The 18,249-nt window shown below is 39.9% G+C and overlaps 1 protein-coding gene and 1 long non-coding RNA gene across 3 annotated transcripts in view; one reads left to right on the top strand and one right to left on the bottom strand.

Annotated features, from left to right (window-relative positions):
• The first annotated feature begins 375 nt into the window (after positions 1-375).
• Positions 376-10,005, top strand: LOC147267510 (uncharacterized). 2 transcript variants are annotated; one of them, XR_015112034.1, is made up of 5 exons: positions 376-1,126; positions 2,994-3,189; positions 7,560-7,703; positions 9,145-9,210; positions 9,875-10,005. It is a non-coding gene; the product is annotated as an uncharacterized LOC147267510 (long non-coding RNA). The 2 variants fall into 2 exon arrangements; XR_015112035.1 differs by lacking the exon at positions 376-1,126 and adding an exon at positions 1,494-2,198.
• The window catches only part of mtmr14 (myotubularin related protein 14), a 31,404-nt gene continuing 16,034 nt past the window's right edge, over positions 2,880-18,249 (bottom strand). The window contains exons 14-19 of the mRNA XM_086198378.1: positions 17,700-17,770; positions 17,042-17,100; positions 10,372-10,504; positions 7,550-7,726; positions 5,552-5,755; positions 2,880-3,949 (exon numbers count right to left, since the gene is read on the bottom strand). Of these exons, the coding sequence (XP_086054504.1) occupies positions 3,769-3,949; positions 5,552-5,755; positions 7,550-7,726; positions 10,372-10,504; positions 17,042-17,100; positions 17,700-17,770 (825 nt within the window). The 3' untranslated portion in view covers positions 2,880-3,768. The remainder of the gene's footprint in view (positions 3,950-5,551; positions 5,756-7,549; positions 7,727-10,371; positions 10,505-17,041; positions 17,101-17,699; positions 17,771-18,249) is intronic.

Here is an 18,249-nt window from a genome sequence, read left to right as displayed (position 1 = left end):
ATGAAGCCAAGCTTGCTCACTCCATTGCTTCCTGTCTTTATCAATGCTAAACTTGTCTGGTCTCCACAAAGCACTTAGACGATTACAAGCCATACTGCACTAAAAAAGTCCATTTTGACCTCTAAGTACACACAAATAGGTATCTTTTTTTTAACTCCTTCATCTCTTTTGAGATTCGAGGAAATCAGAATAAGCTAACCACATATATTTTGATTGAAGCCAATGGCAACTGATGGCAAATAACAACAAAACTCTCCAAAGATATCAGGTTATAAACTCTTGAGTGCATCATTCTGTATATTCCACATCTCCTTATTCCAGTTTCTGTTTAGCAATGGAATACTTTTAACACCAGATTGGCGCTGCCATGAACGGGCGCAGGAAGGCAAGCTAGTTGGTTCAACTGAATGTGCCAGCTGGTCACATTTGGTGCAACCATGAACAAGTACCAGTTGTTTTTAGCTCAAGTCGATGTGTTTGCGAATGACTCAGCACAAGGCTGGATAGAGAAGACATTTTTTTGACCAGTTTTGCTGTTGTTTAGCTCCTATAGCTGTTGTTTTGCTCCTGTAGCTGTTGTTTAGCTCCTGTAGCTGTTGTTTTGCTCCTGTAGCTGTTGTTTTGCTCCTGTAGCTGTTGTTTTGCTTTGATAACTGTTGCTTTGCTTCTATAATTGTTGTTTTGCTTTGATATTTTTTTTGCTTTTATAACTGATTTTTTTGCTTTTATAACTGTTTTTTTTTTGCTTTTATAACTGTTGTTTTGCGCCTATAACTGTTGTTTTGCTTTTATCACTGTTGTTTTGCTTTTATAACTGTTGTTTTGCTTTTATAACTGTTGTTTTGCGCCTATAACTGTTGTTTTGCTTTGATAACTGTTGTTTTGCTTTTATAACTGTTTTTTTTGCTTCTATAGCTGTTGTTTTGCGCCTATAACTGTTGTTTTGCTTTGATAAATGTTTTTTTGCTTTTATAACTGTTTTTTTTGCTTCTATAGCTTTTGTTTTGCTTTGATAACTGTTTTTTTTTACTTCAATAGCTGTTGTTTGCCATCAGTCACCATGAACTCCAACTTAAAGTAGTTGAATAGCTCTTCCTGCATTCTGGAGTCAAAAAGAAGTGATGCAGTAAGTAAAATAAAAACATCTGCGTGAAATTAAATACCTATTTGAAAGGTAAAATTCACTTTTTGGATGAGTTATTAACAATATTTATCTTTTCAAGTCACTGAGTTGGAGTGAGTCAAGAGGGTTGAAATCATCTTGTCGACATGACCTTCAGCTCCCATCATCTTTTAAGACTGAAGGGGAAAATTTTGTCTGATTGATCTGGGTGTGAATAATAGATGTGTGTACAAACTAAAATTCCCATGACATTAACCTTAGCAAGTGTGTCCATAAGACTCGAACAATATCAGACTGTACTGCAAAACACATCTTGTTACCAGTTGCATGATAAAGCACTACACTAAAAACTTGCATTTCTACAATTGGCTGCAAACCTCATGAAAGCATTTAAGAAACAGAAGTACACCTGATACTGGACCAGAGAAAACAAGATCAGATCCAGTGTGACTGAAGATTAAAAAGGCACAACAAAAGGTCCTGAGGTACAGCAGCTGTCAACTGTTTGGCAACACTAACAGGCTAGTTTAAATAACATCTCTCCACAGAATTCTCTCCAAAAAACAAAAAAAAAAGTACTTCAAAGTGTGATTCTTGTCATAAGTAGCCCAGGGAAGAAATGTCTGTCCTTTGTAACCTGAAAGAATATCTGGACATAAATCTCAACACTGGCAGGAATCACAAGGACCTTGGTTCACCGTTTTTACAAGAAATAACTTTGAAAAGGCCTTTGGGTTACTGACTTGCTACAATGCTCAGTGCCACTTGTGCTACCACAGACTGGTGACAAATTCAAGGATGAACCCACAAAAATTTGATATTGGAACTCAGATGTTTCCATGCACAACAGCAAGGTCACTAAATGGTTCAAAGAAAATGATATTGTATGCAATCATGCACCTTCACTGTCAACGGATCACACCACCACGGAGATCCTGGATTGATGTGTTAAGACTTTGATGTCCATCCCCTCATCCAAAGAATATCCTCCCTCCAGCAAAGTTCCAGAGACTTTCATTCCAAGGAGGACAGAAACTCCTCTGGCAGCTCAGTCAACAACTCTGTAAGACACTTGGTATGGTTTGTTCTTTTAATTCTTAAGCGATAATGGAAAATGGACTGAAGTAGACGAAGTGGGGGCATTAAACGGGCACATGACTTGAGATGTTCATCCACTCATTTCCTGGATTTTTCTGGAGCTTTTTTTTAGGCGATGTGGATGTTTGATGATCAAAACTAACTATAAAGATGGAGAAAATACCACCAAATCTTAACACTCACACACACACACACACACACACACACACACTAGTGTTTCCAATTCTATCTTAATGCAATACTCACAAGTATTTGTATTTACTGTCATCTAATGAGCTATTATATTCACTGTGATCATTCCTACTGGCCAAAAAGCAGAACTTTCAAAGCAATACCAGCAAAACTTTACAATAAGAGTACATTAATAAAGGTTTGGTAATGTTTAGTAACATAGGATGGCTGAAAAAGCTTTACTTTAGCATAACTACCATTTATTAATGCTCTCTGTGACCCTTGTTGAGGTAAGTATGTACCCCCAAACCCTGCTGCAACCTCCCCCGGGTTTTCCACCCATCTTAGCTGTAACCCATAAAACCCTGATAAATTAATACTTGACACATTAAGTGTCATCTAACAGTTAATTAAGCAATACTAGTGGTTAACTAAGCATGAACTAATTGTTATTTATGCACCCTTATTGCAAAGTATAACTACACCATTTAATGTAAGGTGTAATTTTTTTAAAAATATTTTGCTGGAAAACATTTCATGCTTAATCACAGCAGAGGTATAAATATTGGTAGTCACTGGTTTCATTTCTTTTTTTTTGCAGATGTTGGACAGTCATCTGTCAGAATTCCCAAGGCAAAGCAGGCAAGTTGATGATGCTAAAACCAGGAGTACTTCATGTTTAAACTGCCTCCTCCTAAGCACAGTGCTATCCAAGGGCTTGTGCTATAAAGCAGTTGCTTTCCGACCAGTACTTGCACACAGAATGACGATGTTGACTCTTCCAGCATGCATAACGTGTGAGTATTGTATTATAGGAAAACCAAAGGTATCATTCACATCTCCACTAGACATAATCAGCGCTGTAAACTCTACATCTGTTCTAGTGTGCCAAATTAGAAAATAGAATTACTTGAGTGCTGACTATGTTTCAACTTCAACATCACCTGAATGTAATGTTCTGAACATGGGACAGCCACTGCAGTGAAGGAAACCAGAAAGAGTGAACAGATAAAAGAGGAATTCTTTATGCTCTGGCTGTAACAAATAGAGAGCCCGTGCTGTCAGACGTTTCAGCTGCTCCAGAGCAAACCCACCATCCCTTTTTGATGAACTTATGTTCCTACCTGCCTGATAGGTGCACAATTCCACACACAAGATTAAAAGACCAAAGAAAAGTTAGAGCAGCATAAGGAAAAGAAATACAAGGAAATGTAAAATAAAATTAAAAATCTGCGAAAATTCAAGAAAGAAAATAAAAATATAAAACCCCTGCAATGAATCGAGACGTTTGGCACTTTACTGTAGTCCAAACGTGAATCAGCTCTGGACGGATGGAGGGAAGCAGAGAGAGGCTCCAAAGTCACATTGAGAGGGGTTCAGACGATGGCGTTAGTGCCACGTAGGCCAACACCGCGGGCAAACTGCTCCAGGAGGCCGGATATTGCACCAGAGGGGCTGGACACTGCTGATTTGAGGCCCACTGTGGAGCTATAGGCTGCCAGGAAGACTTCCCGTACCGCCTCCAGACGAGCTTGACGTTCTGAAGGGACCGGACACCTGGAGAGGAGAAAGAAAAGAGGGAAGAAGAGAGACCAGACTTAAAAGGTTAAGAAAAGCTAAGTGCTATATATAAAAAAAAAACCCACAGAAAATAAAAAAGGAGAAAAGATCATGTCTGCCAAGAAATTAGAAGAAAATGACGATAATAGAAGCAGAGGCAGTTTAGATCAGCTGCACTTGGGCTGAAATGGAAGACCAAATGAAAATAATGGACACAGTTAATCTAAAAAGTGATGCCAAAGCAGAAATGACATTTAGGGTCGACGATACTACAAAAAGGTGTCAATTTGAGCCTCCTTCTCTCTTTAGTAATGACCTCAGAAACAAGGAGTTTTCAAGTTTGTGGTCTGAATTGTTAAATCACATCTTCTTTATTTTGTAAATGATAGGTCCATTTACAGTCAAAGGGAGATTAAAGCACGAGTCAGCTGGAGGGCGGGGCTATCCTGTGATTGACACATTGCCAAGACAGTACCACTGAATCAGGATAGAGGTGCACCACCACAGCCAAATATCTTCTCACCCAAATATTACCACCTCCAGATGCCAAACTCAAGGGCTCAAACAGAGAGCGATGACAAACCTTTGAGTGACGTCATGTTGCCCGCATCCACTAGTTTATACAGTTTATGGCCACAACGTAGTCCTGAATCAAGTATCACTGAGCATCCGTCCACCCCACTCCATAAATTTTCTCTCATTCCCTCAAAAAAGTGTAGAGATGTCGTTTGTATTTTCTGACTGCTGGCGGCTACTCTGAGTAGGTAGACTCAGACTATCAGAGGAGACCCATGATGATGATGATGATGATGATTCAGAGGGAGAAACCACTAGAAAATTCAACTCCCTCGATCCTCCTCTTCATCTGTGGTGTGGTTCAGTGCAGGGTACAAAGAGTAAGGACTCACATCGCAAGTTCCTCAGTTGGAAATTAAGTCAACCGGACTGATGTGGAAGTGTGCATTAAGATAAGATTGATAAGTTATCCACATTATCAAAAGAGATCGTTTAGCACAGGTGTCAGAGTGATCCAGTAAAGGGCCATGTGGCTGCAGGTTTTCATTCCAACCGAGGAAAAGCAACACCTGAATCTACTAAAATCAACTAAGCTGTGTCCACACAGCTCATTTGTTGGATCAGGTGTTGCTTTTGCTTGGCTGGAATGAAAACCTGCAGCCACATGGCCCTTTACTGGATCACTGTGACACCTGATGCATCAAAAAAGTTGCACTCATGCAGTGTTCTCAATGGCAGTCTTTCACCATTACCATCAGTAAAGATATCTAAAATACACTCCTCTCGATATCTAATTTTGAAGAATAGAAACACTCTTGAATTAAGGAGGCCAAAAATGATAAAATACATAAAATTTCAATTCCATGGTCTCCACTTGATACTCAATATTATCAATTGATGATCTTAATTATAGCACCATCGCACAAGGACAAAGGCTGACCGTCATTCCTGAATTTTGACTGAGTAAATGCAACATTAGGTTAAAGATTCCTGCTTACATTTAACTTTACATTAAAGACGAACTCAGAAACTCTGATCGAGGGAGGGAGGGAGGGAGGGATCAACGATGGGGTGACTACTTACATCCGTCCACTGGGTCCTTCGTCTTGAAAGCTGAAGGGCAGTGGGGAGTCGTAGGCAGCAGCAACAGTAGATGAGGTGGAGGAGGCTGAGGTGGGAGGAGGGAACTGAGCATGGTCATGGATGCTGCCACACCCTGAAACTATCTGCCAACTCCCGTACTCTGTAGACAGGGAGGACCCTGATCGAGCGTAGTCTGCTGTTAACCTGACAGGCGGGATAACAGGCAGATGGAAGACATTTTCAAAGAGGGGGAAAAAAAAGGAAAGGAAAAAGCCAATGAGATGGACACAAACTGAGATCATGACTAAACAAGAGCTCGCTAACACAAATGGTCCTCCTGCGTGATCGACTCCCAGATTTGACTCTGAGCTCCGTGGAGGTTTATCCCTCCGCTCTACTGTACATGCCAGAGAAAGAGTGTGAAAGTACATAAAATATGATCATCTCCCAAAATATCACCGAATATGATATTTCACGATCTTTACTTTTAAATACCTTAACTTCAGTCTATCAGAAAAAAACAAACACTATTTCTACAAGTAAGCCTCAGAACAGAAAGAATGTCAACAATTTTTTTTAGATTATTTCCTGTGTTGTTATCATTATTTTATGTTATGAGGCTATCAAAAATGTATATTCATAAGCCATGTTTCTGCCGAAATGAATGCTGGCCAGCAAAATATGTAAGATATGAGATTATGATTTTAAAGCATATCGTTATTCATTCATTTAAATTTCAGCTACAAAAATACTGAAACCACAATGCATACAAAAGTATATATTTACCATTTACTTTACTGTGTGGCAGTTAAAAGTTTACTTCAGAAAAAGTTTTGAGTACTTTTACTCCCCCGTCAAAGAATGTGTGAAAAGTCATGTGATCCACCTCTGCATCATGTAATCCACCCATGAATCATGTTGTCTACCCCTTGGCACAGAGGCACTCCCACATCCCCTTGGCTCTATTTGTTGTGTTCAACCCTTTGACTTTTTCCCCACATCGCCAGCAACTTGGTCATCCATCATCCTGGATGGAGCCACTATTAACTTTTGGATAACCACGAAACTGAAAGACCACTGACTTCAGGTGCCTTTTTGGGGGAAAGAGATCAGGTGCCACCATCTCTGCCAGATTCCTCATGTTTAAGAAGGGAGAGATTTTGACAGTGCCAAAATCCAAACTGATGAATATGTTGTAGGGCCAGTTTTAACTGCAGCTGTGACACATTCTACCTCAAACGCTACCGATTTATCTGTGAGACTGATTGGAGTCACATCTCTCTTTGATGTACCTACATTTAAAGGAAGTTGCACCAAATAATAGGGACATCACACAGTTTGCAACTGTCAGGTCAGCCTTTGAAGAGTAGGTGTAAAGAGATGGAATTAGGCCACAAGGAAAGTTGAAGTGGGAAAATAAATATGCATTAAATATACCGTAGCCTTACATTAAGAAAACCCTGTTTATTTTCAAAGAAAAATCTGTAAATTAGGCAACTGCAAAAATATGCAGGATACAATCATGGGCCTTGAAAGATGAGAGTTTCTTAATTGTGGACTAGTGGATGCTTGATATCAGGATTGGTTTAATGGCATCATTGCACATTGAAACATCATGTTTTATTAAACATTCAGAATGTTTGAACAGGGGTCGAAGGCCATCCTTCCCTTTCATCATATATATATATATATATATATATATATATATATATATATATATATATATATATGTATTTTTCTCCTCAAATTCATACTATGAAGTTCAAACATCGCCAACATAGCTTCACATCTGTAACACCACAGAGGACTAAATTGTCTCATGAAGAATTCACGTGGTGAAGTTCTAGGACAAAAGCTGCTGTGCAAAATGTAGCAGCTCCGCACCCGAAGCACTCTGCCTCCGGCGATCATCCAAAATTTACACGACTGGAGTTAAGTGTGTGCACAAGAGGCCGCAGAAAGTTGGAATGACTAATGAAGTGACATCATCATAATCACCTTCTTCCAGGGACAGCCAATGGGCTGCTGCCAGTGCGTGTGACGCCATGTTCTGATTGGTTGGAGGATGATGAGCTGGAAGACCTGGCTTCATTGAGGGGATGGGAAAGCTGCTCTTCCAGATGGGTTTGTTTATTCCACACGACCATTTGAGGTGAGGAAGTGGTGCCTTTTCTCCTGAGGAGAGTCAGGAAACACATCAACTGTGTGAGAATAAATGAAAAACACATTTAGCCGTTACACTATTGGCCTTCAGGTAGGATGAAAATGAAACTGAAAAAACTTAACTACTGATTTGAATCTTTATACAAAAGCAGTTCTCCTGAAAAAACACTCACACTTGAATGGGTACTTTGTTTTAAGTTGTACTGTTGATCCAATTATGTCAAATTCTGGGCCTGAAGCCCTGTTGAGGCAATAATTAGATGCGCATAAAATATCCTGAGCATCATTTCAATGAGAACTCAGGGGGCTCTGATAGAAAAAAAATGTACATTCCTCCAGTTTTTTTTTTTTTTTTAGCCCCTACTGCTACCAATTGAGATAACATGTAATCATCCTTTCAACAGTAAAATAATTTTAACATTGTTTGGCCGGCCCAGAAGACCGAGAGCCGGCCTAGAAACATGTGGGGCTTCCTAACTGACTGACTCTCTGATGCTAAGACCCCTAAGTCAGGCTGTCTTGTTGGTTGCCTTGGGAAAAATATGTCAAAAGAGAGCCACGTGTGTTGAATTAAGACTCAGACGAAAGTTTAAATTACAGAAAGGACACTTTCCTTGAAAAAACACCTTTTAAACCATCTGAGGGCAACATCAGGAGACTGTGCCAGCTGAAAGGAACATGTCAACTTTATGTTGAAATTTGCTTATTATTTCATCATTTTTAGTGCCAGGAAGCAAATAGACAACCTTCTGTCTTCTCGGCATTACAGAACTTTAATAATTAACTTTAATTAATTCTTAATAAGACAGCTGACTGCTAGTTAGCTTAGTTAAAAGAATGCATGCAGATGAGCATGACAGCAATCTTAAAAAGTGAAATACTCTTCTCCACAGAACAGCCTTCACTGCATGAATAGAACCAGAGTGTACTACTTGTGTTTAACCTTTTGCTGTGAAAAACCTGAAAATGAGAAAATCAAATCAATTTGGCCCAGGGTCAGAGGAGTAAAAAGAGAAGTAATCTCACTCATCATTTCATACAAATTCAGCCATGACTTGTTGCAGCACTTGCTCATCTGTTCAACGAAGCACATTTGGTTTTGCTGATTAGCGTTTTGAGCTGCGGTGTCCAATACTGCTCCTACACCACAAAGTACTTTGAGGTATGAGACTGACAATAAAATAAAATGAAAAAGTGCATTTAAAGACCTGTCTGTACTGGCCCACTGCTATTTGTTAGACTGCTGGTTTGAGCTATGCTAACTACCAGTCAGCTGTCCTGTGGGGGTCTGGAGCTCTGTATTGCACCAGAGAAGAGACAAGGAATTATGATCTACTCATCTGGCAGTAAAACTGGCCAATAAGCAAATTTTGGACTTTGCTGTTTGCTTCAAAGTGGGTCTGTGTATCTTGTCTTTGTTTGGCTGACAGCCTCACGCTGACACTTTACCCCGGAGAATGTCTCTTTGGCTGCTGGTTCAAGAAGCTACGGTGCAGGTAAGTAGTGTTGTTTTTGGCGCCCTGTTTCAATTTTAGTTTTAGTCTAGTCGTTTTGTCAAACTGCAATATTATTTTTTATCAGTTTTAGTCATGTTAATATACTTTTTGTCAAGTCAAGTTTTAGTCGACTAAATGTTAGAGCAGGGGTGGGCAATCATGTGCCATGGAGGGCCGTGTGTATGCAGGTTTTCCTTCCAACCAAACACTTTAACAGGTGATTTCACTGATTAACACACCTTCAGCCACAGAAGAGTGTTAATCAGTGGACTCACCTGTTAAAGTTTTTGGTTGGAAGGAAAACCTGCATACACACGGCCCTCCATGGCACATGATTGCCCACCCCTGTGTTAGAGCATATTCGTCCTATTTTAGTCAGAATAATGTATTATCATTTTTGTCTAGTTGTAGAAAAATTACAATTTAGTCTTCTTTTAGTCGACTAGAAATGATGATTATTCGTCTAGTTTAAGTGAATTCAAATGTTTTAATCTCTTTTTAGTAATTTATAATATATATTTCAAAGCTTTGTCAAACCTATTTCACAAACAAAACATGGTCATGTCATGGTCTCCTGTTCTTTTTCCACTGCACATTCCATTTTGTTGTCCACTAGATTGTAATTGAAGTACATCCAGATATCATTTCTTTTTTTCCTTCCCAGTTGTCCGGCCATGACACTAGCTGGCGCAAGGACACCACCTCTGTTGACTTCATGTGCGCACCAGAGCAGGGACACCGAGATGCCGACAGTGCCGAGGAAACGGAGGCGGCAGAAATAAATAATGTGACCGAACAACGTCCTTTCTGATCGTTTTGTTCAACGATAATAAGTGATGAATTTTAGCACAGTTTTCGTCATTGAAACTGCATTAAGTTTTCGTTTTTATTCGTCACCAATAATGCATTATATATTTAATCATAGTTCTCGTTGCACAACCACTATTTACGTTTCGTCTCGTCTTCGTCATGTGATTAAGGTTCACTGACGAATATATTTCGTCACAATTTTCGTTGACGAAAGCAACACTACAGGTGTAGTGTGTGTTGATGTGTGTCTTGAGTATGTTGGGGATTAAACTGTATAGTATGGGGATTTTGAGTAATGTGATGAAAGCAAAATAAAAAGAAATGAATCCAAAAAGTTTGTGTGATACTGACCAACTGGAGACCTGGGGCTGGCTGGAGAACAGGTCCACAGTATCATTCGTGAGGCTGGAGGCCGCACCCACCTCCTCAGTGATGAGAGAGAAGTCACTGCTCAGGCTGGTTACGCTGCCACGATCCCTCGACTCTGGAAAATGCACACATACGCGCACGCACGCACGCACGCACGCGCGCACGCACGCACGCACGCACGCACGCACGCACGCACGCACGCACGCACGCACACACACACACACACACACACACACACACACACACACACACACTTGTTTCAGCTCCTAACTCAATGTTTTGCAGTGGACCAGACGCCCAACAGCCTGTGGACATGTTTATCATCCACTTTCTCCTTCTTCCTTCTGTGCACTTACATTCACTTCACAATCTAAAATCTGAATGAATGAATTTTCCATCTCAACTGGAAGTGGAGTGGCAGGGCTACCCTGCTTTTCTTTTTGTGCTCAAAAGCAAGAAATTTGATCCATACAAGTAAATATCAGGTGTTTGAATACTGACATTTTGATTTTCTTCACTTTGGCCTCCCCCAAGCTTTTATTTCTCAGGTGGCATCACACCAGCTTTGTTTGGTTCCACGTTTTAATAAAGAACACAAACACGATATGAAAATACAGACACCAAACCCCTCATTCCCCTACGTGCTGTCTCCGTCAATGTGTGAATACGAATAGGTTAATGTGTTGGAAAAGGTCTTTGAGTGGTCTGGAAAAATGCAGCATCAATACAAGAAAGAAGACAAGTACAGAGACTTTGTCTGATGTAATGAGGTTGTCATTTGCAACAATCTGAACAATCCTGCCTGTACGTCCTCAAATGAACTATCATGTAGAAAATCACACAACTGTTTTCTCAAAAAGATCTTGGAGAAAAAGGGAAAGTTGGCTAAAGTTTAGGGTTTTTGTGGAGAAGTTTAATTATAGCCTCTTTAAGGATCTGTGTGGCAGAGCTTGTTAACAACGACGGATTGTTCAGATCTCATAAAAAGTGGCAGAAAATCCTCAAGCAATCTCAATTAGCAGAGCTGCTGATGAATATGCATAAGGGATGGCAGGAACCCCAGAATAAAAGTCAGTTAACTTAAATTGAGAAAAGAAATGGGTCTAAAAAGACAAAATGTCCCATCTTACTATCAAGTAGCACAAATATGCAACATCAAAGTGTGGCTGCTCATAAGCTCACAAACAAGACAGAGGCGGAATTCAATTGTGAAGAAATACCACTAACTTTGGAGGGAAAACTGTCAGAATCAGAAACTAAATGGAGATTTAACTGTCGAAGAAAATGGCAACTGATCCACACTTTCACCGAAAAGTGTTTGATGAAAGTTTGCTCAAATGTTTGGAGATAGAGAAGCGAAATTTTTTAAACTGCTGCCATAAAAATACTCCCACCCTATTTCAAAAAAACATCCATGTTTTTATAATGACATGAGCAATTATTAAGAAAAATAATAGTTACTTGGTTTAAAATGACAAAATTCCTATCAAATGGAAGGGCAAAAAAAAATTAACGAAAATTAGAAATCAGCTGCATGTCTTTGAAGTAAGATAGGAAAAATGGTTGAGACCTAACAAATAATACTCCTTCAGACCACACTCATATCAATACTCAAGACAATAAGATGTCTCTTTTCTATTTTTGTTAATATTGCTTTTCCTCTCCCTGCTCTCTTTAAATAAACACAGGAAAGGGAAGGTCATCATGTGTTTATGCCACAGTACCCAAGCAGCTGTATAGTGTATCCTCCAACCTAAATGTACAAGTCTGTTCAACTGTATAATCAATGAAATAATACTGGAGTAATGAGCATTATTTATTTAGTGATGTTGTTTTCTTCCTTGCTTTGTTTATTTTCTTATTTTTCTCAAGAGTCAAGTCAAATCATTTTCAGAACATCGTCTCAACGTCCTCTGCTTAACCGGTTGGTCCGGGTCCGGGGGCAGCACCCTTAGCAAAGAAGCTCAGGCTGTCCTCTCCCCAGTCACTTCCACCAGCTCTTCTGGGGGAATCCCGAGGCATTCTCAGGCCCCTCCAGCGTGTCCTGGGTCGGCCCAGAGGCCTCCTCCCAGTCGCATCCTCACCAGATGTCTGAACCACCTCAACTGACTCCTCTTGACACGGATGAGCAGCGGCTCTACTCTGAGTCCCTCCCGAATGACTGAGCTTCTCACCCTATCTCTAAGGGAGAGCCCAGCCACCCTGCAGAGGAAACTCATTTCAGCCGCTTGCGTTTGTGATCTTGTTCTTTGGGTCATTATCCACAGCTCATGACCATAGGTGAGGGTTGGGTGAGGGCTTTGCCTTTTGGTTTGGCTCCATATTTACCACAACGGACTGGTTTAGCCACCCTAATCTGCCTGTCAATCTCCTGCTCCATCCTACCATCACTCATGAACAAGATCCCAAGATACTTACACTCCTCCAACTGAGGCAGGACCTACCCCCCGAACTGAAGTGGGCAGGCCACCCTTTTCTGGCTGAGGACCATGGCCTCAGACTTGGAGGTGCTGATTCTCATGCCAGCCGCTTCACATTTGCCTCCTAACTGCCCCAGCAAGAGCTGGAGGTTGTGGCTTGATGGAGCAGAGCAGAGACGACATCCTCCCGCTACCAAACTCGACCCCCTCCACCACCTGGCTGCGCCTAGAAATTCTGTCCATAAAGGTTATGAACAGAAGCAGTGGCAGAGGGCAGCCTTGGTGGAGTCCAACCCTCACCGGGAACAAGTCAGACTTACTGCCGGCAACGTGGACCAGACTCTCACTCCTAGCATAGCATAGAGAGATTGAATGGCCCTTATTTTCAGAACATGTAAATGTAAAATAAACGTAATGTACATCCTTGTTTATTGTGATGATGTTGCTGTTGTTCTGTTGTTTGCTTTCTTTGTATATTTTCTTATATTTCTCTAAATGCAAGTTCAATTATTTTCACAAACATGTAAAATCTGCGTAAACATGTTTCCTTTAGGGAGTGTGTAAGAAGCTGCACTAATATGGTGTTCATATCATTAAAAAGTCAAATTCCTAATTATCTATGCAACTCTCATCATGTGCCTCTTGCAGTGGATCATCAGACAGCTTTTTTTTTTCATGTCCAGCATGGGATTGCTATAAAATCTTGCATAATATTTGGTGTCAAGTTGGTGACAAGCCTCTTTAATGTATTTGTCCTTTGATGACAACTTGAAATTCAATGCTGGTCAAATCATTTCATCCTGATTATTATAAGTTTTATTCAAGGCTAAAATGCTTTTGTACCAATTTGGTATTTATATTTTATGTATATACAGTATAATGCCCACAACTAATCGGGAAAATGCAAACCACACGGCAGCAATGGAACCACAAACCAGACCACTCTTCACTCTTAAAACTCAGAAAATAAAGATGAAATCATCTAAATTGGGATATTACTAATACAGTAAAAAAAAAATCCTGTACCCAGTTGTCTTCAGTTCTTCATTCTAAAGTGTATTCAAAAATTTAATTTGTTTTATCTCTGCTAAAAAGTATGACTAAATCCTAAAATTTTAATCCTGCAATTTGATAAGCATTTTTGAATCAGTTCTGGGGACTCATCATAAAACCTACCTGATATGTATTGACTTATTGATAACTTATGTAACAAAATATGAAGTGCTTTCAACTACCACAAGTGTATTGCAAGCAGGACATGCTATTTTACTCCTAAAAGCGTGTCAAATAATTCAGAGCAATGTCAAGTACAATGTCTGCTGCTCCCTTCAGTGAGTGCAGGGTGAGAGCCTTTTCACAAGTTGCAGCTTTCATTCAAAGTTGACACAGTGACATTAAAAATCTGGTTTCAGGGTTTCAACCCTAACCCTGAATGTACTGCAATACTTTGCTTCTTGTACATTCAAACTTTTTAGTAATCTGGTCATCTGTTTTTTTTTTCCCTAAAGTTACCTTAAAGTCTTAAAAGACAGAATTAAAAAGAATTATTGATAGTTAACCACACGAGCAGGTAAATACATCAAATGCAGAGACATTTAACCCGTTTCATGAAGCGGTGCACTGGCGCACATGGAAGAGACTGCTTTGAAGGTTAAAAGCCTCAAGACTTCTGTGATGAGGTCTGTGATGCAATGTGTTTTTGGATTCAAGCCTCTGCAATTTTCTTGGGAGATGAATCCGTTGCGTTATCATTCAGAGTCTCGCTCCTTTGTCTTTGCACCAACACAGTCTTATCTCTCAGCATTCTCAACCTTTGTTATGCCCCATTGCATCAGACCGGAGGCCACAAACCACCAAGTGTCACATGAAGCAGACTTGGTGATGATGATACTCACAAGTTAACACATTTTCTTCAGAAGTCTGACTTTTGTGTTACCAAATGTTAAAATGTCAGAGGAAAAACAGGCAGGCGCATAATCTGAATGCAGAAGCAACAGCAAACAAAACTGTAATTATTCCAACTCTTCCAAATTATTCTTGCTTGTAATGTGATACGTCTACTAAAAGTAGATACCAGTTATTGGGCCATTATTGAAAAGGTTATGTTCAAATTACTGTGACTTACTTTAAGAGGCTCTTTTTCTATGTATGCACTGGAACCCACAGAAAAGCATTTTCAACAGAGTGAATATGCTGTTAACGAACCCGCTGAGACAGTCACTGAGAAAAGGAGTGAAGTGTGTCTACATTGGCTTTCACTCTGCTCGATGTGAAGAGTATAGCAATATTTCCACCGTGTTTATCAGCCCAACAATCCCTCCGATTTTTGCAGTCATAGCCAGCAATATTGAATTATGATGACCAGATATGAGTATGAGTCATTCTGGAAAGGTGCTACTGTGTCTTAGCTTTTAACTTGTGAGAAAATGAAACACTTTAATTTCTCCTGTGAAATTCAGATGTGTTTCCAAAGCCATGACTGTAATTTGAGCTCTACTCAGACCTGCTGAAATGTGAGTGACAACTGCAGTCATGATTACATCCGTGACACAGAATGAGTGTGCATTCAGGCAGCTGGGAAACGTTCCCATTTGGGAATGTCCCACTTCCTAGCTTGGAATGTTTACATAATATCAATAACAAATAACACAGCACCACCAGGCAATCAATAATTCAGCTGTCAGAATCCAGAAATGTGACAGAAATCCTCGCCATCACCCACACACAGCAACACGGGGAGGGAATGAAGCCAAGTAGGTCAATATTTCAACTGATATCTGTCATTACGGAAGGTTAATACGACTGTGTAAATCCCAAAACTAGCTCAATGATGAACAATAAAGATAATTTTACTGACTTTAACTTCACAATCACCTGCTCTAATGAGCACAACCAGTACATATCCAATGGTTCACAACAAATGAGTCGAAAAGGCTTCAAACCGACTTTGTGCAGCTCTCAAACCCTCCAACTTTCCTTGTGGGACATTCCTTGTCAGTGTACAGTCAGAAGAGTAAATGGCAATACTTTTGTTCATTAACTCACTAGAACTGTCCGACTGATCTTTAAGACAAATTCATAGGAATTCAAATTGTAAAATGGCAATTCAACTGCAGCATGGTTGAGAGCATAATAGAGGGGTGTAGCTTAGTAAGACTTGTCAAACTTGAATGAAAACGTAAAATTAGGGTGATGGGTTATTATTATTATTATTATTATTATTATTATTATTATTATTATTATTATTATTAAGCTAAAATATGAGCATTTTACCATAAATGTACATGGACCCACAGCTGTTGACTCATTTTCACAGTCAGATTTTTGAGGCAGACAGATTAGTGTCAACAGTGGGGTCACAGTGCCCTCTAGTGGACAAACTGTACAATAGCAAAATTGGTGATGGCACTGTATCCTCTTAACTTTTGACATCTAGAAAACCAGGTCCAGACATATTAGTAATCATAACAACTGCACATAACACATAACAGAAGGGCCACTGTAGGACATTTTTAGCTCTCAACTTAGTCTGATAGACAGTAACAGAATCTAACGTCTATTGATTGATTGATTAAAGAGTCCATTTTTACAGGAGCAACACACAATCACAAATAACTGCAACAGCGTCAGCTAAAAGCTCATTAGTGTCTGTTGTCCCTGAGCAGGTAGACCGCCAAGTACAACGAGTCCATTACACTACAGACAAGACATAAAAAGACCCATAAATGATGTTGGTTTCCTGACTTCTATTGTGTGCCTCTACTAACTGACAATCACCCAGGTTAACAAAGTTTGTTGTGTTACAAGAGGTACACAAAAAAAGACAAGGACAAGGAGTTAAACATCAGGCTGAAAAGAGTTTCCTCTAACACATTTGTGTCTAAAAATATTGGATTGATGTCAGACCTGTACACACCTACTGGAATTGCTCCTTGTGGTTTAGTCAGGGGGGCATTTGTTTCTAACAATTCATAAAGGTTTCCTTTGCAGAACCTATTCAACTCTTACCCATCTCTAGTGAACACACGTAATGAGCACACATACCAGAGCAGCAAGCAGCCACTCTGGTAGCAGCGCAGGGGTTAGGCGTCTAGCTCAAGGGTACGTCGGTTGTGCTGCAATTACCCCCACTAAAAAAATACTCATCATAGCACATCACAGTACTTCAGTAGAGAAAAAGATGCACTTGTATTTGCTTGCAGGCCTGTGTGGAGAGAGTATCACTGACTTACTTAACTGGCAGATGTCCTCCACAGTGAAATCGCTGTCTTTGAAGTGTGAGTTCTTCCTTCTGCAGAAGGGAAGAAAATCAAGCATCAGAAGAATCATGTACAGAGGTTTAATAGCTTCCTTATCAGTTAGAGATTTACCGTATAATCAAAGCAACATTATGTCCTTTGTCCGAACAGCAGCAGTCTTTGTTTATATCAAGTTATCAAATATCATAAACTGGTTAATTCTAAGCTTCTAACTGAATAATAAGCAGAAGACATCACTATTGTCCAAGGATATTAAGCAAATAAGTGATTTTGATAATGGGACTAGGACATCAACATTGGAAATTCGATTAAACATGACGTAAAAGGATTTTTCTGTTTTGCAGTGACATCCTTCATGCTTGTACCTCATCTCATTACAGTGACTGTCAATTTGGACCCGAGGCAGTTGTGTACATGCTAAACTGTGGTTGACAACAACTAGTGTTCCGTTGACTGGCAATGATCTTTCTTTGGTTTTCAACTTTACTTCCTCCATAGATGTTCTCATCTTCCTGCCTCTGTCGGGAAGACTGAACTGATTCTGCTAATCACAAGTCAGTGTACCAACAAACTGCTGTGAAACCCTGGGCCACATATAGCAAAGAAGATATAAAAAAAGAGAAGAACACACCTTTGTTTCCTCACAGCAGAGAACTTCTCTGAGACAATGTGCTTCAAAAAATTGAAGCAAAAAAAGAAAATCTGAGGAAGAAAGAACATGTTTTTGTAATCAGAGGGGGAAACAGAAGTAAAAACTAAAGAGAAAAAACAACAACAGAAGTTTCTCCAAAATATTCAATCAATGAAAGTCAGAAAAAAATACTTTATTTTGAAACATCATCCATTTTAATTAAACGTGAGCCCATTAAAGCCAAGGTCACACCACAACTTGAACTATGAGTGAGCGGTGACGGGGTTCTCAAATACCCTGAAGAGTCTCCCTGGGCTCCAGGTATTAGTACCTGGCACATGGTGATAGATTTCACGGAGCTAATTATGATTTATTGTAGAGTTGTTGGTCACAAGCAGGCAAGAAGTGTTTTTGTTTTTTTAAACTGTGCCATTCTTAAGCCTTGAGCAAGCCGGCACCAAGCACCATCACCCTTTAACTGGCAAATAAGCTTGTGCTATACCTGTGCCAGCAGGTGAATAATTATGTTAAAGAGGAGTGGTCTGGCTTG

This window comes from Aulostomus chinensis, chromosome 3 (genome assembly GCF_037954235.1).
Source record: "Aulostomus chinensis isolate RoL2024-O1b breed Wild chromosome 3, RoL_Achi_v1.0, whole genome shotgun sequence".
Taxonomy (NCBI): domain Eukaryota; kingdom Metazoa; phylum Chordata; class Actinopteri; order Syngnathiformes; family Aulostomidae; genus Aulostomus; species Aulostomus chinensis.
The sequence above is the reverse complement of the archived record's forward strand: the minus strand, read 5'-3'. Positions and strand labels throughout refer to the sequence as shown.